Below are 21,361 nucleotides of genomic sequence, written 5' to 3'. Positions count from 1 at the left end.
AGCCATTTTGGGCATTATTCTACCAGCAATTCTTGCACTCCTTTGTGGGAAAGTTCCTCTTTGCAAACAGTTTTGCAAATGTTGGGGGCCTCAGTTTTCACATAATTTTGTTTTCCCATTATGCAGCCTGCAATCTCTGCAAGGCAGATTGTTTGGCAAGCACATTTTAACGATCCTTTCTCTCTTGCAAACTTGTTTGCAAACCACGGCACAACTGGTAAGGGAGCTCTGCCCAATCGCTAATCAACTCCGCTGAGTAGCTATTCTACAAAAAGTCAGTTTGCTTCTATGGGGAGTTCCGCACCGCCTGTCCCGGTGCCCCCAGCGGTCTGGGCGGGCGCACGCGGGCGGCGTTCGGAGCTTCGGACGCGAGCAGCCGGGGCGGGGCTGCAGTGGGCAGGCGCGGGTCACGTGATTCCTCCCTGTGGCTCGGTTGGGGTTGGGTCCCGCGCCCACCGCTACTAGTCCCGGAGTAGCTCGCGCTGGGTTCAGCTGCTCGCGCGCGCTCTGTCTCCATGGCGACCCGCGGCGGGGCGACGGCCGGGAGGCCCTACGAGCTGGTGGTGTTCGGGGCCTCGGGCTTCACGGGCCACTTCGTGGCGGAGGAGGTGGCGCGGGTGGCGGCCGGGGCTGAACTGCGGGGCTCGCTGCGCTGGGCCGTGGCCGGCAGGAGCCGGGACAAGCTGCAGGGGGTGCTGGACAGGGCGGCTGAGAGGCTGGGTAAGGGAAGGGAAGGGAAGAAGAGGGCGGAGGTCTGACAGGGGCTAAAGAAACGGGGACCCCGGGTCTTCACTCCCCCCCCAGCCCGGGCCCCCTCCCCCTGTGGTGATATCAGCACCCTCCCCTCCCCCCCATGGCCCTGCCCGGTCACCCCTCCCCCCTGTGGTGATATCAGCACCCTCCCCCCCCATGGCCCTCCTTGGTCTCTTCCCCCCCCCCCCCGCATGGCCCTGCCCGGTCACCCCTTCCCCCTGTGGTGGTAGCAGTGCCCCCCACACACACCATGGCCTAGCCCCTAGTGCCCCTCGCCCCCGCCCCCAACTTCCCCTCGTGGGCAGAGCAGCACTCCCCTACAGGGATGGCAGTGCCATCACCCCCATGGCTCCTCACTCCCTTCTCCCCGCCATGCAGATAGCAGTGTCCCATGCCCCTTTCCACCTGTGGCTGGGGCCTTAAGAGCTCTTTTTCCTGTTTCAATCTCCTTTAACTCCTAACGTTCTGGATGGAAGGGGCAACTGGGCACCAATGTTGGGGGAGCCGTCCTTCAAGCTCCTGTGGGTGGAGTGGGGATCCGGCCCTGCAGGTGCTGAGCAGTCAGTAAGATTTGGGCAGCTCTGCTGTGGTGGGGTGGCCTTGTCATCTGTGTTTGGGGCCTTGAGCAGCAACTGTGATAGCAATTATTATTTGTAATAATAGTCATAGTCTTGTGGCCCCGGTAATCAGGCCAAGATCTCTTGCAACTGTTGTGAGGTTGCACAGGATGTTGCTGGTGTTTACTTCTGACACCACTGGGGTTTAATCCTCCTCTGCCCCACAAAATGGAGGGAAAAGTCCTAGTTTGTTAATGTGCTGGAAAGTCATCCCATTTCCGTCCTCTCCTTGTTTCTATTCATACCATAAATAAAACCATAAGAACTGTAGTTGAAAGAAAGAGCAAGTAAATTTGATGAGGATAGTAACCTGATAGTACCAGGCTCCTCTTGTAACACTTATTCTTTTTTTGATTCTCAGGAAAGCCAGAGCTAAAGTCAGAAGTTGGCATAATACTTTGTGATGTCAGTGACCCATCCTCCCTTGCTGATATGGCTAAACAGGCAGCTGTTGTTCTCAACTGTGTAGGCCCAGTAAGTATCAGTCTTCTAAGTATCAGAAACAAAATGGACAAACAAGCAATTCACATGCTGTTACAGACAAAAGGCGTTGGTATACTGTAAACATGTAGTAAACTGAGTATGCGGTCTTTTAATATCAAAACACGAGCTGTAAAACTCTAAAAATTAAATATAGTTTCTTGAATAAATAAATATTAATGAGATTGTGCTGCTGCTTCAGACAGTAAATTTGGAATGGCTGCTTATTGCACGTGACGTATTGCACCATAGTTGCATATGTTTTGTTTAGAAAATAAAACCAGTAAAGGCAATTTAATCTACTTAATTATTGTTTTGCATTAATACTGAAAACAAATTTAGATTTATCATGTGCTCTACTCCCCCGTTCTACATGTCTTGGCAGCACCTATCTTCCAGCTCTTGCCCTTTGATCTACTGTGGATGTGTTGGCAGAGGGAATTCTGCAACTCAAAATTTAAAGGGATACCGATAACTAAGAATCAGACAACTATAATAGGTAACATTTTTCAGACAGTACTAACCACACAGATGTCTACATCTGAAAGATTAAAGCAAACAGTTTATTTTCTGTTTTGACAGCACTTCAAGTATGTATTGAATTTGAATGTTTCCCCAGTGTAATTAATTTTCCTTGTTGTTTGTGTGAGTCTAACACAGCAATAGAAGGGATTAACATTTTCATTGAAAAATGTAACGTAAATCCACAAAAACTGGCTGAGGAATCTGAAATAGAGGTAGTGCCTGAAACTACTTTGAAGTGTTTGTCTTTTAGATAACCAATTAAATTTCAAGTTGATGGTATCCCTTTAAATGCCCCCAAAGAATGAGTTCAAGAATTTTAGGTCAGCATAGGGCAAGCTGTGTTGCATTTTGTTGACACATCCTAACAAATGGTAATGCCCAACCTACTGTGATAATTTGCTCCATTTAGCAAAACTGTCTGTAAAATATTTGCTTTTATTGCACATTTGCCAAGTAAGATAAATCGCTTCCTTTTCTGTTTATAGTACAGGTTTTTTGGAGAACCAGTAGTGAAAGCTTGTGTTGAGAATGGCACAAGTTGCGTTGACATCAGTGGAGAACCTCAGGTATGTGACATGAACAAATGAATGAATTACCGCTTGAAAACATCAGATGAATAATTTAGTAAAGACAATTTTATTGAATATATTTGGGTCACATCTTTAGTTCTCACTGATATTCCTGAACAGGAAAATATTTTTCAGTCTCTGTGATTTTAAATGTGTTCTTAGTTTCCCTTTCTTACTCTTAGCAACAGTCATTAGAAACAGTATGGGACTGAAAATTAGGAACTCATGAATTTTAAATCCCAACCTTGACAGTGATGTCATCTGGGGGTTTCATCTTTTGCATTATTTTCCAAACCATAAAATAGGAAAACATGTAGTTAATATTCCTACTTCACAGGAGTGTTGTAAGGATTAGTTCATGTGTATAAAATGCTTTGAGTACATATAGCACTATATAAGTGCTGATTAATAATACTGGGTACAATTTTCAAAAGTGCCCAGGTGATTTAGGAAGCTAAATTCTACTTTCAGAAATGATGTTAGCTAAATCATTTGGGAAATCTTGAAAATTCAAAATTAGTAAAATGTCATATCTTCTGGTAGGTTCCCTAGATATAGATTGTAACTTTTCTATAGGATGGGTTAGTGGTCTATGCTACACATGTGAAATACCTCAACTCGCTGGAGATTCAGGTTCAAATCTTGGTAGAGTTGACTCATGAAAGTGTTTTAGAAGAGACCTTTAAAATGTAATTCCTTTCTGCTGTGTGTGTGCATTAAACATTCCATGTACACTATTTTTAAGAATAGGGATTTGCTCTGATGATCTTGATTAAAATGCTCCCTCCCTCCCCAATTGAGCAATGTAATACAGTAACTCCTCGCTTAAAGTTGTAGTTATGTTTCTGAAAAATGTGACTTTAAGCGAATCCAATTTCCGCATACGAATTAATGTAAATGGGGGGGGGGGCTTAGGTTCCAGGGAAATTTTTTTCACCAGACAAAAGACTATCTATATCTATCTATATCTATATACACACACCCAGAGTATAAGTTTTAAACAAACAATTTAATACTGTACACAGCGATGATGACTGTGAAGCTTGATTGAGATGGTGAAGTAAGAGGGTGGGATATTTCCCAGGGAATGCCTTACTGCTAAATGATGAACTAGCACTCGGCTGAGCCCCCAAGGGTTAACATGTTGGTAACATAGCCGCACACTCTACAAGGCAGCACAAATGGAGGGAGGGGAGACAGCATGACAGACAGGGAGACACACCCTGTGTGTGTGTGTGTGTGTGTGTGTGTGAGAGAGAGAGATACGCATTGCCCCTTTAAGTACGCTGACGCCACTCTTAAGTACATTGCCTTTTTAAGTAGATCAGCAAGTTGAGACTGCAGCTGCTGGCAGCAAGCTCCTTCTGTCCTGAGCCCTGTTGTGTTCCCCCGCTCTATGGAGATGGGGAAAGTGGGGGGGAGGAGGGGGACACCCTGACATTAGCCCCCCTCTTCTTCCCCCCTGCACAGCAAGCAGGAGGCTCCCGGGAGCAGCTCCAAGTCAGAGTGCAGGAGCAGCACATGGCCGTGGGGGGAGGGACAGCTGAACTGCTGGCAATTGATAGCCTGCTCGGCAGCTGTTGCATAGGGAACTTAGGGGAGCAGGGAGCTGATGGGGGACGGGGGGGGCGCTGCCAGTCCACCCTGGTTCCAAGCCCCCACCAGCTAGCTCCAACAGGCTGCTCTTTCTGTAAGCAGTGGACAAAGCAAGTGGCTGCCAAACAACGTTATAAGGGAAGATTGTGCAACTTTAAACAAGCATGTTCTCTAATTGATCAGCAGCGAAACAACGTTAACCGGGACAACTTTAAGTGAGGAGTTAATGTATGTGCCTAAAAGATGCCAGCGTCTGCATTTCAGTGACTCAGTATATGTATATAGTCTTCCAGAACTTGGAGATGATAAAGATGTATATAAATGTGAAATATGGCTGATCGGATGTGCTTTCACAGAGGATAGATAAGTAAATATTAAAGGTTGATTCTTTGCTGTCTTGTTCTTCCCCCTTAAAATAAATTATAGTTTGTACAGTTCTGTCTTACCAGAGTAATGATGCTTTAAAAAAAAAAAAATCAGTGAGATTTTAGGCCCCAATCCAACAGAACATTTAGGCATGTGCTTAAAATTAAGCACATAAGTAGTCCCATTTACTTCAACAGGACTACTCTTGTGCTTACAGTTAAACACATGATTAAATGTTTTGCTGGATTGGGGTTTAAAATCTCACTTGAAAAAATTCCTAGCTGTCATGGTAGTTTAGAACTGGAATAAATTGCCTAGGGAGGTTGTAGAATCTCTGTCTAACCTGCTCTTAAAAACCTCCAATGACAAACACCTGTCAGGGATGGGCTGATAACACTGGTCTACAATTTTTGAGAAGTCGTCTGCTTCAGAGATAAAATGTGCTATTTATTATGTATTTTGATGTGCTGAATTCAAATATGACAATTAAAACAACTGGCTACTGTTTCTAAGATATTTAAGCTTTTACATTTTATGTCTATGTATATTGTGTAGATAGTAGAGTTTAATCATAAATTGTAAACCTAGGTCTTTTCATGTGTTTATGGTTGCTTTACATGATAATATTTCACCTGTCCTGTTTATGTAACACTTTAAAAATCAAAAGGGTTATATAAAATTTATTATGAAACAAAAGGCAAAAAACTATTATGTACATAGTTTAGTCCTATTCAGTGTCTACTCAGCGCTTCTTGGCTTGTCTCTTGTATTCATTAAATGGAGCATCTCGTCACTGTCCAGCAATAGTCTGCAAGCATTGATGGGCTCCATTTGCCCTGATAGCGTTTCTCCATTGTTGCAATGTCCTGGTGAAATCGCTCGCCATGCTCGTCACTCACTGCTCCGCAGTTCGGTGGAAAAAAATCTGGAGGAGAGTGCAAAAAATATATCTTTAGTGACATGTTGCAACCAAGGCTTTTGTATGCCTTGAGGAGGTTTTCCACCAACAACCTGTAGTTGTCTGCCTTGTTGTTTCCGAGAAAATTTATTGCCACTAACTGGAAGGCTTTCCATGCCGTCTTTTCCTTGCCACGCAGTGCATGGTCAAATGCATCATCTCGAAGTTCACGAATGTGAGGACCAACAAAGATACCTTCCTTTATCTTAGCTTCACTTAACCTTGGAAATTTTCCACGGAGGTACTTGAAAGCTGCTTGTGTTTTGTCAATGGCCTTGACAAAGTTCTTCATCAGACCCAGCTTGATGTGTAAGGGTGGTAACAAAATCTTCCTTGATTCAACAAGTGGTGGATGCTGAACACTTTTCCTCCCAGGCTCCAATGACTGTCGGAGTGGCCAATCTTTCTTGATGCAGAGGGAATCTCTTGCACGACTATCCCATTTGCAGATTATGCAGTACAACAGCTTTAAGACTCGTCTTCGATGAATCAATGAACAGTCTCCACTCATCTGGATCGTGAACGATGTTGAGGGCTGCCATCACACCATCGATCTTGTTGCAGGCTACAAGATCACCTTCCATGAAGAAAAATGGGACAAGATCCTTTTGACGGTCACGGAACATGGAAACCCTAACATCACCTGCCAGGAGATTCCACTGCTGTAGTCTGGAGCCCAACAGCTCTGCCTTACTCTTGGGTAGTTCCAAATCCCTGACAAGGTCATTCAGTTCACCTTGTGTTATGAGGTGTGGTTCAGAGGAGGAGGATGGGAGAAAATGTGGGTCCTGTGACATTGATAGTTCAGGACCAGAGGTTTCATCCTCTTCCTCTTCCTTGTCTGACTCAAGTGAGAATGATTCTGGTGGATCAGGAACCGGCAGTCCTTCTCCGTGGGGTACTGGGCATATAGCTGATGGAATGTTTGGATAATGGACAGTCCACTTTTTCTTCTTTGACACACCTTTCCCAACTGGAGGCACCATGCAGAAGTAACAATTGCTGGTATGATCTGTTGGCTCTCTCCAAATCCTTGGCACTGCAAAAGGCATAGATTTCCTTTTCCTGTTCAACCACTGGCGAAGATTTGTTGCACAAGTGTTGCAGCATATGTGTGGGGCCCACCTCTTGTCCTGATCACCTTTATTTTGGCTGCAAAATTGGAGATAGGCTTTCTTAACCATAGGGGTTATACTGCGCTTTTGTGATGCAAAAGTCACTTCACCACAAACATAGCAGAAGTTATCTGCACTGTTCACACAAGTAGGAGGCATCTCTGCTCACTTTGGCTAAACAGAAATGTGTCCCTTTGCAAAATCAAACACTGACAAATAAGACAGCACGACACTGTATGATTTCTAGAGCTGATGTAGGGCAATTTGTTCAGCAGAGTGATGTAAGCTTTGTTATGATTGCAAGATCCATGACTACTAGGAATAACATGATGCAATTCATATCATGTATGACGCAATACGAGCTTCAGATTGCATCATTCATTGTTTTGCCTAAAAAGCCAGTATTGTCCAAACCTAGTCATAGATTTATTCATAGATCCAGTCAAAGATGTATTTTAGTCATATCTGGTTTAAATTGAGATCTCTTCCCTTTATAACTCACGTATCCTCCGCCATTCCCGAGTCAAGGGTCGTATATACTGACCCAATAGCATATCTTGAAAACTAGAGCCAATCAACAATTTTAAGCATCATTTTCGTTCTCAGTGACCCAGAATTAGTAAAGTTTGACTACATTTATTTCAGAAGCATTTTGGCTGTAGAGCAGTGTAATATTTAGTCCTGCCTTGGGTCAGGAGATTGGATTAGAAGACCTCTCAAGGCCCCTTCCAGTCCTATGATTCTATAATTCAAAAGTATAGAATGTTCTGTTGGTTAGTGATATTAGCTCTTGATGGCTCATAATTTTCTGTAGGGTATTGGTGTAAAGGAAAAAGAGGGAAGCATAATTATGCAGAATTAATCACTGGCCTTATAGGGTGGCCAGAATGTAACACTGTATCTTCCACAGGAAAGAGAACAAAGATAACTTTCACTGAAACACCAGATTTAAAATATTTCAAATGTTTCTGTGTGAGTGGCTTTTCAGTTGAGCTATTCGTTTTCAATGTCTAAGATACATATCTTGACTGTCTTACACTTTACACAAAGATACTGTGAATATGTTATAACTAAAGAACATTGAATACTGTAAATAGATACATTTGTGGTCTACTGCTATACTGTTACCACCCAATAAGACTTGTGTTATAGACAATATGTGTATGATGTGGAGTTTTATGAATAAATAGTTTTTTATTTTATTTAGAATATAAACTGTACTTGAAGTGATGGTCTCTATATGTATTCCAAATGTGGATGCACATGTGTGCTATGTGCCGGAAGTTTTTCAGCAGCAGTGTCTGCACATGGTGACGTAAGGCTCCTTTCTAAATGAACCTGAAAAGGAGGAGGTTCCCTCTGTGTTATGGTTAAAGTTAGAATTAGTTAATTTAGCATGTTTCCTTGATATTCAGATTAAACCACAGTTCAGGATTATTCATTTTAAAATTTTTGTATTTCATATTTTTCAGTTTCTGGAAGGAATGTATCTGAAATATAATGATAAAGCTGCAGAAAAGGGGGTATATGTCGTTGGAAGCAGTGGCTTTGACTCTATTCCAGCAGATATGGGAGTGTTATACACCAGAGACAATTTGAAAGGTGATTTTATCTAAGTGTGACCTTTATCTTGATAGTTATGTTGGGCTGAGATTCACAGTCCTTGATCCTGGTTTGTTTATCGTGTGCTTATTGCTAAGGCTCAGATTTTGTCACGGATATTTTTAGTAAAAATCATGGGCAATAAACAAAAATTCACGGAAGCCTCTGACCTGTCTGTGATTTTTTTTTTTTTTTTTTTTTTTTTTTTTTTTTTTTTTTACTAAAAATATCCCTGACAAAATGGGGAGGGAGGAGGGTCCATAACCCACAGTGGCTGGAAGCTCTGGTGTCCCCTTGCGCCCCCCTCGCAGCATCTGGGCAGCTGCGAGGGGGTGTCCCCCCCGCCGCTTACTGGGGCTGGGAACTCCGGGGTCCCCTTGTTGCCTGGCCATTAGGAGCTGCTGGGGGCCCGCCAGCAGCGGCTGAGAGCTGTGGGGTTGCCTGCTGACAGTTCCAGCCCCAGGGCAGAAAATGTCATGGAGGTCTCTGGAAGTCATGGATTCCGTGATCTCTGTGAAATAATCATAGCCTTATTTATTGCTTATCAGAGAGACAGTAGTAGATGTTGGAGCCATAATATACTCTGTCTTTCTGTCAGTGTCCTATTGTCACTATTTTGTCTTTAAGAAGGACAGATGTGTAGAAGCTAGACTGAAATGATTAAACTCATTTCAGCTGTAACTTGACCCCACTCTCAGTTATGGATTCTGTGTCCAGTAGAATTGCATTTAGTATACTGAATACCTTTCATTGTGACCTTCCTTTAAAGTGTCAACACAATTACTCACATGAGTGATCCCACACTAATTATCTTTTTATAAATTTCTAAAAGGTGGTATCTTGGCTTTAAGATATAGCAGACAGTAAACTAAGATTTGGGAGAGAAAATTTGTTTTGCTGTTCATTACCTAGCAAAATGTAAAATATATACAATAAGTTAAATGCAGTGGAACAAGTTGATTTATTGTATGGCACTCAAAAGGGCTACCAAATTTTGTGACTTCATCTCTAAATTTCAATAGCCTACATAATGCTTAATGTCAAAGCAAAGGCGAAAAATGCTTTGGGCCCTGATGTTATCTTTTCCCTTTTTTCTTTAATCACTGAGCTGTCCTTTCTTTATATAAAACAAGGATGGCAGCTAGTAAGTGAGGATAATACCATATACTTTGATAAAAGCACTTTGCCTATGGTACTCAATGTGAGTAAAATAGCCTTGGCTTACAATCTTCGTTTATTTTCCTTGGAGATAAAGTACTTCAATACTGGAGTCTTACTTTACTCTTCCTCCTCTGCTAGTGATGTCAGTCCTCTGACAGTCTGTCGGGATGTGTCCCTCAGTGGGTGAACTACTGTCTAGTTCACTGCTGTATGACTGCATATGTTATGAACTACTTTTTAACAGTTTTTTCCCCCATTAAAGGTACCTTAACTGCAGTTGAAAGTTTCCTGACAGTGAAATCTGGACCTGAGGTTAGTTTGTTTATATTGTCTTCTAAAATTGCATGCTTATTAGCCACAAGCATACATAATATGAACATTACAAAGCTTGAGACAGCAGCTAACCAAATACATATTTTTTACCCATAATCAAAATATCATATCCTTTGTAGCAGCTTTGCAAAACTGCCAGGAAGCTATATCGGACCAAGGAACAAGCTAGATGCCAGCCCTTTGTGGTGGTGATGAAAAATAATTTTATTTGTCTTGATGTAACTGATAACTAGTCTTTTGATTAAAAACATTTATCATAGCAAGGCTCATTTGTAAAGAGTTGGCGGGGAAAACGTGCAAAATACATTAAAACATAACCTGAGCTGCTGTCAGTAGGCCAGTGCCAGTATATTTTTTTAATGCAGCTGGTCGCGCATGTAGACATAGTATGAGAAATGTTAAAAGTCGTAATAAGGAAAGAGATTCCCCAGGCTGGATTAAACATTAGGTCAGGATTTTAGATACTGGAGTAGTTACAGTTTCATGGTATTTCACTAGGGTTACAGTATCCATGATGGAACCTGGAAGTCAGCTATTCATGGCCTTGCAGATCAAGGCAATTTGAGGACGCTTCGAAAGCAGATAGGACACAAACCTCTCCCAATCATTGGTGCAAAACTAAAAAGAAGGTAAGAGAAACTTTTAAAACCAGAATTTTGTTTTGTTTTTTAATCTTTCCCCTACAGCTTTATAATTATATTATATTTTAATATACATTTCTAAAAGAAGGAATGTTTCCTGTCTGGTATAATTGGACGAATAACTTGTTTAAATAAAGGCTTAATGTATCTGATATTTCAAGATAAGGTACAGTGAGGGGAAAAATGCATCAAAACTGATTGGCTTTTTGTAACATCACCTGTACTGAAAGCTTTATTAGAGAAACTGTCAGGAGCACTCTTTGATCCTAGATTTACTGACTTAAACAATTACATTTAAAAAGCTCTTACTGTTATGGAAGGACAAAATGTTGTACAGGCAGTAAGTCAAATTCATCCCTTGGTAATACAAATGACTTTGGTTTGTGGTAGGGATAAATTTGGCTCAGGTTTCTGGATTATTTATTAAATCCAAAGGAAAGAGAGAGTATGGGGTAAAAATGCTTACAAAAAAAGCTCTATTTTTGTCCAAGTTGTTACAATTATAAGTCAGTTTTACAACTTGCTAAGTTTTGAAAAGAATAGCTATACAGGTGACATTACTGTAAGTGAAGGAAAATATTAATGAATGTTTCTTTTGCTTTCAGAGGACTAGTGTTTTACAGTCAGGAATTCAAAGAGTACTCCATTCCATTCATGGGATCAGACGTCTCTGTTGTAAAACGAACTCAACGGTACTTGCACACAGATTTGAAAGAAACACCTGTAAGTTTGCTTTTATGTTTATAAAATCAGTCTTCTGTTGTTCTTCGTAGCACTTTCAGTGGCATCTCTTCCTTTTTTCTTCAAATCAACTATCTTCAGACTAGACTGGCTACAGATTTAGAGTTGCTAGAGAAGGGACAAACACATTGTCTTTTCCATTACTGAGCGTCAGTCAAAGACCTTAATAGTTGGGGGTTCTTGTGGGAGACTCACTTGCTCCTAGAATCTCAGCTGGCAGTGGTGTCCTAGTTTTTTTTTTTTTTTTTAACCCCTCCCTACCCTGTGCTTTGCTAGCAGGGTACTATCTTTCAGGTGTGGATCTAATACCTTTGCTTCATGAGTCTTGTCAACTCTAGGCTAAACTACTTAACACACTCGATGCAGCTTGTCATCTTAGTCTTGTGAGCCATGTTGTACAGTACATAAAATGGCCTCCTCTTTGCTTTTGAGTGCAGTTTAACATCCAGTTAATCTATAAATCCCTATAGGGTCTGCACCATGGCTATCTAAGAATGCTTCTCTTTATATACCTTCCATACAGATGAGAGAGAGAGAGATGAACAAGTTCTTAGACTCAAACTTTGTGGGAAGAGTTTTCTCATTAGAAGTTCTTGACCCTGGAACTTGCCTCTCTTGTCAGTTCATCAGAGTAGGTGTTTGCTCACTTTGGAAAGTAGGGTAATGTTCATCATCTACTTCAGGTTTTTGCTGGAGGAAGGCTGAGGAGTGTTTCATTTATAAGACTGGGTGAAGCAGTTGAGTTAGAATATTGTTTATGCTCTTTAGAGAAGTATTGGGGCAATTTTATGTTTATTTCTGTTGTTTTTTTGGACACAGTCAAGTGTTGGAAGTATATATAGTTAATAATTTTCATTCTAATTATGATGTAATTTATACCCAGAGGTTTAGGCGGTTGGCCCATTATTACAAACATAAAATATAACAAATTTTGACTCTAGCTCATTCCATGTGATTCTGCACCATTTTAAACATATGTTATGATAAGATACTGATCCATATTATGCATTGGCCTTCATTATTTCAACCTTACTTACAGCATCAAACACTTAAAAATAGCCTTTTCTAGTTTAACATCTTCTAATGGTTTCCTGTGTGCATTAAGGAATACTATTATTTCATTCCCCACTCCCCACCCCCCAAACTGTCAGGTCTGTGTAGGGCATAGCAAGTAGATTGTGATCAAGGGGTAATGCCACCCTCGATCTGCACCTGATATTTTTATTGATGTCTGTGGGATTTGGGTGTGCAGATTGAGGGCAGCATCAAGGTGAGAAATGCTCTATGTTCACAATGTGCGGGTGCTGAGCTTTTACACATTTTCCCAGCAGGAGATGAGTACCAGCAGTCTCTTGAATCATTTAAAACAAAGTTAGTTTTGTTTGTGTTGAGGCAAAAAAAAGATGGGAAATGTAGTTTTAAAGGAGGAAAAAAAGTAATGTCTGGCTTTACGATCTGTTTTGCACTGTTCTCTTGTTTACCATATCCCCTCTCTACAGCTTTCACCACAAAATTATATTCTCCCCTTATTTTTTCTACTCACTGTGAATACTGAAAATGCAGCATTAGTCAAAGATGGTTGGAATTGAGTGTATGTGTATATCGGACACTGAACTGCAGCATTTCCAGTGTAGATACTTTATACAGCGATAGAATGGGGCCTTCTGTTGCTGTACTAAATCCACATCTCCGAGAAGCAGTAGTTAGGTCAGTGGAAACATTTTTCTATTGACCTAGCAGTGTCTTAAGGAAGCTTCATTATGTTGCATAACGGGTGAAATTTTTCACAGCCTTGGTTGATGTGCAGTACTTAAGTGACCTAACTTTGTAGTGTAGACCAGTCCTAAAAGTTGTTTAAAGGTTCTTCAGAATCTTTCTGCTGTGGAATATCTTTTGACATCAGCACAGTGGAATAGTTTTTTCTTCTTTTACTGAAAACTTATCTTTTTGTGTTCCTGTACTAGGTGCAGTACGCAGCTTATGCAACGGTGGGTGGTATTGCATCTGTTATTAAGCTGATGTTTGCTGGCCTTCTATTTTTTCTTCTTGTGAAGTTTAGCTTTGGAAGAAATCTCCTGACAAAAGTAAGTATTGTTTTTCATTTTTTAACATTTCAGACATGCTGGCCTGTTGCTTCTTCTAATTTAGTTTTGGGTTTTCTTTTGCAGTACCCAGAACTTTTCTCTGGTGGACATTTTACAAAGAAAGGACCAACACAAAAGCAGGTAATTTAATTATTTCATCCACAATTATACAGCATTTTAGTGTTTGCTTTTATTATGCAAATTACAGTGCAAAAGTCTAGAGTCTGCCACTTAAGGGTGTGTCTACACTGCAATAAAATACCCATGGTAGAAACTCAGTGCCTGAGTTAACTGACTTGAGCTCTTGGGGCTAAAAATTGCAGTGTAGACATTCGGGCTGGAGCCTAAGCTCTTAAATCCTGAAAGGAGGGTTTTAGAGCCCAAATATCTACACTGCTATTTTTAACCCTGCAGCCCAAGTCAGTTAATCTGGGCTGAGAGACTAGAAAAGTTCTTGGTGCAATATATAGTGTTATGCAAAGGTATAAAAAGTGAAGTACACTTGCTAGATACAAATTGTTGTATTACACAAAGAAATGGATACTCTGTAAATGAATGTACTTCTTGTCTTCTGCATTACAGATAGATGGATCATCCTTTACAATGACATTTTTTGGTGAGGGATACTGCGAGGGCCAAGATCCACAACAGGGCAAACCAAATGTAAAAATCTGCACCCAAGTGAAAGGACCAGGTAAGGAAGCCAGAATGTTTTATTATGGTCATCTTAAAAATTCAAGGTCAGCTGTTTGTCATGTACCCCTCTTCTACTGACCATTATTTTTAGCATTGTAAAGAGTATTTGAATATAGCTGGAAGCCATTGTGTAGTTGCCAGCTATTATAAAGAAGCAGTGATGTTGGAAGGAAATCTGCTTGTGGGTGTTACATAAGCAAGAAATTAAACCAATAGATGTAAATAACACTACTACAATTAAAAAAAATTAGCTTACTGCCTTAACTTATGGAGGACTTCCGTTTCATGTAGCAACCTGGAATTTCAACATTAAGTGCATTTCACTCTACTGTTATTCCAAGGCTAAACACAGCCATTGCTACTACCAAACTACTTTTGCATGATTTTTGGGAAGAGTGCCAGAGTGCTTGTGTAGCATTATTAATTTTGATGGAATATAATGGGCACAAAGGTGTTATATGACCCTGTCAATGTCTAATGTTAAACAAGGTTGAGGGTTTGGTATAGAGAGACCTTAACCTGCTTAGCATCATGGCAAACATATCATTAATAAAGGATTTAAAAATATTTCTAAAGTATAGGAAAGAAAGAAAAAAAGAGTTAACACTTTTATTTTAGCAACATGCCTTGCTTCCTTTCCCTCTAGCTGAATTTTTTTTTAAAAAGGACTCCCACATCCACAGTTGACAGTGTTTAAGTAGTAATTGTCTTGGAGTTAATTGGGGTGGACCTGTTGCTGTCCTTAAATCCAATCCCATTTCCTTTTAAAAAAAAAAAAAAAAAAAAAAAAAAAACACACACAAAAGGGGAAACAAAATATGCAGCTTCTCTGGTGTTGACTCACTTCCATCCTCACTATTGGAAAAACACTATTGCACATAGTTTTATCAGCCACTCGGAGACCTGGCAAACTTGTACAGGTTTTAACTGCCTCTTGGTTACAATCTTACAGCAGTGCTGCAAAATATGGTCTATACCAGATTCAGGATAGACAAGAAGGGAAAGGGAAAGTTTTTGTAAAAGTCTTTTATCCCAGGTGGTGGATGGATTGAGGAAGCAGGTGGAGGTGGTGTTATCTGGCTCCCTCTCTGGAGCAGGAAGATGAAGGCCTAGTGGTGTTACTTATGAGACAGTGGGGGTGGAAGCCATGATGGTAAGTCTCTCTGCAGCTGTTGTTGCCAGACAGCTGCTTCTTGATTTCCCCTTCGCCTCCAAAAAAGGAGTGATGGGTGGAATAACCCATCCCCTCATATTGTCCACTAGTTAGGCCTACTTCCCGTACAATAAATGTTGATTTTTAGTTCCACCCTTCTGATGTTCACCCCGCATGATATTAACACCATCCTTGAGTTAGATCAGTAGGCCTTTTTGTTTGTATTAATTCAGTCTGTTGCCTTTTTGCATCTTTTCCCATCAACATATGTTTATAGCTTAGTGACATTTTATGAACTTTTACTCATATGTCACAGTTGAGCTCACCATTAAGTAGTACTATTGTAGTAATTAGGCCTACAAATATACCTTATGTAAATTTATTCAGTTTCTGATATTAGTCTCACTTCCTAGATGGAATAAGCTAGAAGTGATGTGAAGAGTGTAACAATCACAGAAGTATCATGAAAGTACTAAGTGGCCTCATGCCTTACTGTATAGTCACCAGTCTGTTGTAATTGGACCCAAGTGCTGGGGCCCATGTGCTTCTAAGTTGACAGTAAGGGAGTGTAGGGCTCATTCCTAGGTACAGACATCTTGGCTGATGCCCTTAAGTGGGATGTGGACACCAGGGCCCAGCTGTCCTAGACTATGAAACCAGTGCCTCAGAATGCCCAGCTGGCCTATGGTCACTCTGGGCTTCTAGTTTAACTTCTTTAGGGACAACCTGGGAGGAAACAGGAACACAGGTTTAGTCAAGCAATTTCTTTGCAGCCAAGAGTTACAGATCTTTGTAAAGAACTGAGATGTACTTTCCCTGAGTCACATCTCACCTTTTCTTTGTGTGTGTTGTCATCTCTTTCCCGCAAGTCCTTATTGCGCACGGTGGTGGCTGTGAAGCCCTTCCTCTTAAATATGTGCCATGTGCTCATCCTGGGAAGCTCCAGATCTACCAGTCATGTTTATTCTCTATGTGGGGCCTGCAAGAAGGAGACTATTGGTCCATGGGGATGGGTCCATAGTCAAGACAATCAAAATCAGTGGCCTAGATTTCAGTCTTAGTGATAGGGTAAAATTGTAGGCCCAATTATTACAAAAATAATTGGAAGCTCAGCTGTAAAATGTATGTGAAAGCCCATAAGTGTCAAAATAATTTACAGTAATAAATGTTGATAGGAAAAGTTGCAAAAGGGAGACAGGTGGAATTAGTACAAACAAAAGGATCTACTGCTATAATGCAAGGACTGTGTTAAGATCAGGCCTGCTAAACAAGAAGTGTGGAACCAGAAATCAGTGAACCAAAGTTGGGCCTAATTGGTGGACAAAATAATGAGGGGATGGGCTATTCCACCCACCATTCCCTTTGTGAGTCTTTAAAGAAAGACAGATTGGCTAAGAGCAAACCTCACCACATGGCTGCCACCTCTCACAGTCTTCTGGGACTTCAGGGACATCCACCCCCTCTACAGCTCCAGCTAAATCCCAAACACTGATGAAATAGGACTTGACTTCAACAGCAGCAGCATCAGTCTCTAAACTAACTTTTTCTCCCCCAAAACATCAGTTATTACTATCTGTCTGCCAAACAAGGATTTTTCTTTTAAAGATTCTCGCCAACTAAAGGGAAAAGGAACTTTGTTAAAATGAAAGCCTTACTTACAGCATTTGAATTGTAAAGTATTAACTGTTTCCTTTATCTTAAACCTTTTGTTAAATGATGTTTCCCCCATGGTACTAAACCCCGATCCATGTTTAACACAGTTTAATGTTGAAGAGTGACTGGGTTATGTTAATACCTCTGGCTCTATAGTCCATCTAATTATATACACCAATCTTCAACAAGCTGTCACACACCTTATTGGTGGCTCAACAGATAGCTATCTACTCCATTATCACATTTTTTGCAGATGCTGGCTATGTTGCTACAGCAGTAGCAATGGTTCAGGCAGGTGTAGCGCTGCTAAAGGATGCAAGTTCTCTTCCTAAACAGTGAGTCTTTATTTTCCTATGTACTGTATGTGTGGCCTCAGACAGGGGCTTTTTTTAACCCCCTGGTCCTCGGTGCATTTAAAATGGAGCTGGAAAACGAACATCCAGGAAACATACAGCATGCTCCTTATGTATCAAGTTAGCCAATTTTTTCAATAGAGATTGATGTGAGAGCTGTGTCTTTACAAAATCAACCACCTTATTAAGTTCTGGAAAAACCCCAAGCCAAGCTAAGCTTTCTATAACTCAGTGCATAATTATTTGTAATAACCGATTCTCACATTGAGTATTTAAAAAATAATTTTAAATTAATCACTTTAATTCTGATAATATATATATTTATGCAGTTATCTAATTACAGAAGACAAGACTTAGCTAAATTATTTATGTGGACAATTAGCTTTTTAGTTTTCCCCCTACTGCCCTGGGGCTGCTTCTCCAGCTGGCACAAAGGAAGTGTACAGTGGAGTCGCATCATAGGTGCTTTTAACTATACACGCCTGGCAAAACAAACAAAAACAAAAAAAATAATAATTTAAATACAGTACCTGTAGTGTGGGCGATTCTGCCTGCCATTCCACTCAATGAGCGTTTGACTATACGCGATTTTCGCCTTAAACGCTGACTTCAGCACCTAACCCCCACATAAGATGCGACTCCCCTGTAGTTGAAGAAAAGTCACTGCTGCACCCAGGGCAGAAGAGAAGCATAATTAAAATTAACTTTGTTATTTGGGCCATTAAGATTTTAAATATAGTAATTACTGATATTTATGTAGCTATCAAACAATCATTTTTTGTATAAAAGTTACTTTTGAAATGCTTCAGGGCTGGCCATGCTGGTAGAGCTGTGTGAGAGAGAACTGGTCAGTGATCCCTGCCTTCATGGAGGGATTAGCATCATCACAGAGAGAGGGTCCTGGGGCAGTAAGAAGCAGAGGGAATAGCTGAAGAGCTGGGTCTAGGACCCCTGATGCAGCAGCATTTTCCTGCTGCTTTAAGACACCTCTCTGCTGTAGAGACAGTCCATCCATGAAGGCAGGGGGTAAGGGCAGGTTTGGGTCCTTAGACTGTAAAATCCACAAAATGAGCTTGTATCAACTCCTGTTGCAGGCACCAAAAATCCAGTCTCAATTAATTCATAAGCATTGGCAATACTGTAGTTAGGACAAATGGTTGTATCTTCGGTAGTTGGGATAATTCAGTCCTCAAATTAGATGCATTTTACCTATTTTAAATGTCACAATGATCAACTACTGGTACATCTTTTAATGGTTTTATAATTCATTTAACAGAGGTGGCGTATATACTCCAGGAGCTGCTTTCTCTAAAACAAAACTGATTGATCGGCTGAACAAACATGGCATTGAGTTCTCTGTTATTAGCAAGTCAGAAGCCTGAAGTTTCAAAATAATTCCAAGAAAAACTACAATTGCATGAACTAATGTACCAAGAGCGTATTCAGATGTAAAACCTAATAACATTTACCAATCAGTTGTATTGTTGCTAACAATGGTATTAAAAGGATTATAGCATTTTGTGTAGTCATTTAGTGAACCAGCTGATGCACAGAGATTAACACCACTTCATGCTTTAGGAGTATTAGAGGAAATTACTGCTTCATCTATTTAGATGCCAAAAATTATAATCTTGTATAAATATGTGCTGAAAGAGGTTAATGGGCTGCATGTGTGTGTTACAGGTATTAGAACTCCAGAATGGTAGATTGGGGGCAGTAGTTGGAGAGCTTTTCAGCTAGCATAACAGGTTCTAAACATCAATTTGTCAGTCAATAACTCCATTTACCACTGAAGGGCCTGGATAACAAGTGCCTTAGCTAATCAAGCTATTACTTATGACTATTTAGGGGAAGGGACCACTTATTTGTACTGTGGTCATTTTGTATGATTTGGTACTCATAAAAACAAGACACACTTAAATTTCTTGTAATTCTCAGTAATGGGCTTTATGGTAGGAAAATCCAACTCCTTATTTCTAGGAGTTACACTGAAAAACAAGAACAAAGAGTAGATGGAGCAATTAAGATAAAGACAGTTAATACAGGTCAAACAAGGCTAACAAATTAACTTACATGTTATGTAAGTACAGAAGCTATCAAGATAGGTGCTTCATGGTATAAATCTTATTCATGTGATTCTAGAGATGTGGAGGGAAATACTTTTGTAAGTTGAGTTTCAGATTTAGTATGACAAGCAAGCAGCTTTGTTCTGTCTTTGTGTATGGTACAGCATATGACCTACAGCACTTAAAATTACCACATATTCTAAAATTGAAGTCTCTACAAGTTATCTGAGCTGCTTGGTCTTCCATTAAGTACCAATTAAAGCATAAATAGTTAAGCTTAGCTTAAGGTTGTGGTTTGGCTCTCCACCTATAATTGGCACACTGCAACGATTAATGATTAAGTAACTAAGTCACTGTTGCGCAAGAATTACTTAAGCCATGCTTTCTCTCTTCTTTTTAACTATAAGGGCAACATCATTTTTCAATCTGCATATGCTAGATTCAAGCTGCTCCCCAAAATCCTTTAACATATGTGACTGTCTCTCTGTAAAAAGATGTAGCATTTGTAGGTTATCTTCTTCCTGCAAAAGACCAATAAAATTAATAAGTATATATTGGACGTAGTGTGCATGCTATTTTATACATCTTTTCCTTATGGATGTCTTAGAGTGGCAAGGTGGAGATTAAAGCAGGAACTAAAAAATAGAAGGTAATAGTTGAAGTTGAAAGAACAATAAATTCTCTCTAAAGCAGAAAGGACGGGACAAATCACAGTTAAATTGAAAACTAGATGTGGATTCATAGTAGCAGTGGTGGTGCCTGTTGAACAAAAATAGCACAGATCAGGTAGCTGAGTTGGGAAAGGGAAGGAGGAGAGCAGAACAGGTCCTCAAGCTAGAATCAGCAGCAGTGAGTCATGTGGGGAAGATATGCAATGCTTTTCACCTCTCCAGATATCTCCAAATTGCACTACTTTCACACCTCCTCCCCCAAATAAGGATCAGTTTACACACACAAATTGATAGCAGTGATGTAGAGCAAGTGCATTTCTACTACTTCTTTATGGCTAAAATAGGCTCCTAACAAATACATTTAATATCCATAATCTACCAACTTGTTTCTACAAGAAATAGAAAAAAAAATCCCACTCATTTGGTCAAAATAGGTACAGACTGGTGTGTATATTTTCCTTGGGTACTAACGACCCAACAACTTCTGTGCACTGGGTTTTGAAAACAGCCTGTACTACAGACCATTTCAGTTTTGCTTACCTTTTGCAAGGATCTTGTGACTGTTTACCCCTAATAAATTTTTATTCTACAAGCAGAAAAGGTAAAATGACTCCTTTTTACAATGTCTGTTCCTACAGAACGAAGTTTAAAATGGAGAAGTGATAACAATTTGCTTTATTATAGTGCCAACCCCACTACCAAAGGCTCCTGTACATGGATATTAGAAGAATAGTTTTCCATATAGCAATACACATTTAATTCCTATTATACAAAATGCCTACTTCTTCTGAACTCTCTGTATCCTAGTCTGTATGGGTCCTCAGCATTTCAGCAACTAATTTAAAGAAATTGCAGCTCCTTCTGCAGGTACAAATGTAAGATAAATTACTGACAGTGATTTGCAAGGAGTTGAACTTGTAATAGGCTGGTAGTTGCTACCTGTGTTTTGTCCTCTTAGAGTCTAGTGTTCTTGCTTCATAACATATAACAAAGGTCTAAAAGATTTCTTACATTAGAAATTCAGATCTTGTCTACCTCATAAGACACTATGGGTGATGGAAGTTACAACATTCAATACAAAAAAAGGAAATTTTTCTTTCAATAGTTTAATTTTTTTTCTTAATGACTATTTAATGGTAAAGACCTACAACCAGAGGAAGACAAAGATTTTTCCTCAGTTCAGATTTGAAAAAACTTAGTCTGATGCACCTTTCCATCCTCAACAACT

At 40.2% G+C, this 21,361-nt stretch overlaps 1 protein-coding gene across 1 annotated transcript; it reads left to right on the top strand.

The window, feature by feature from the left end:
- Window positions 1-417: 417 nt before the first annotated feature.
- Window positions 418-20,014, top strand: SCCPDH (saccharopine dehydrogenase (putative)). The gene is made up of 12 exons (XM_054022973.1): window positions 418-720; window positions 1,732-1,844; window positions 2,861-2,941; window positions 8,452-8,581; window positions 10,005-10,054; window positions 10,574-10,704; window positions 11,322-11,439; window positions 13,422-13,541; window positions 13,626-13,682; window positions 14,124-14,235; window positions 17,297-17,378; window positions 18,673-20,014. Exons 1-12 carry the CDS (start codon window positions 516-518, stop codon window positions 18,776-18,778), a joined length of 1,305 nt encoding a protein of 434 aa, XP_053878948.1. The 5' UTR covers window positions 418-515; the 3' UTR covers window positions 18,779-20,014.
- The last annotated feature ends 1,347 nt before the right edge of the window (window positions 20,015-21,361 follow it).

This window comes from Malaclemys terrapin, chromosome 3 (genome assembly GCF_027887155.1).
Source record: "Malaclemys terrapin pileata isolate rMalTer1 chromosome 3, rMalTer1.hap1, whole genome shotgun sequence".
Taxonomy (NCBI): domain Eukaryota; kingdom Metazoa; phylum Chordata; order Testudines; family Emydidae; genus Malaclemys; species Malaclemys terrapin.
Note: the sequence above shows the minus strand (reverse complement) of the source record. Positions and strands in the feature narration are given on the sequence as shown.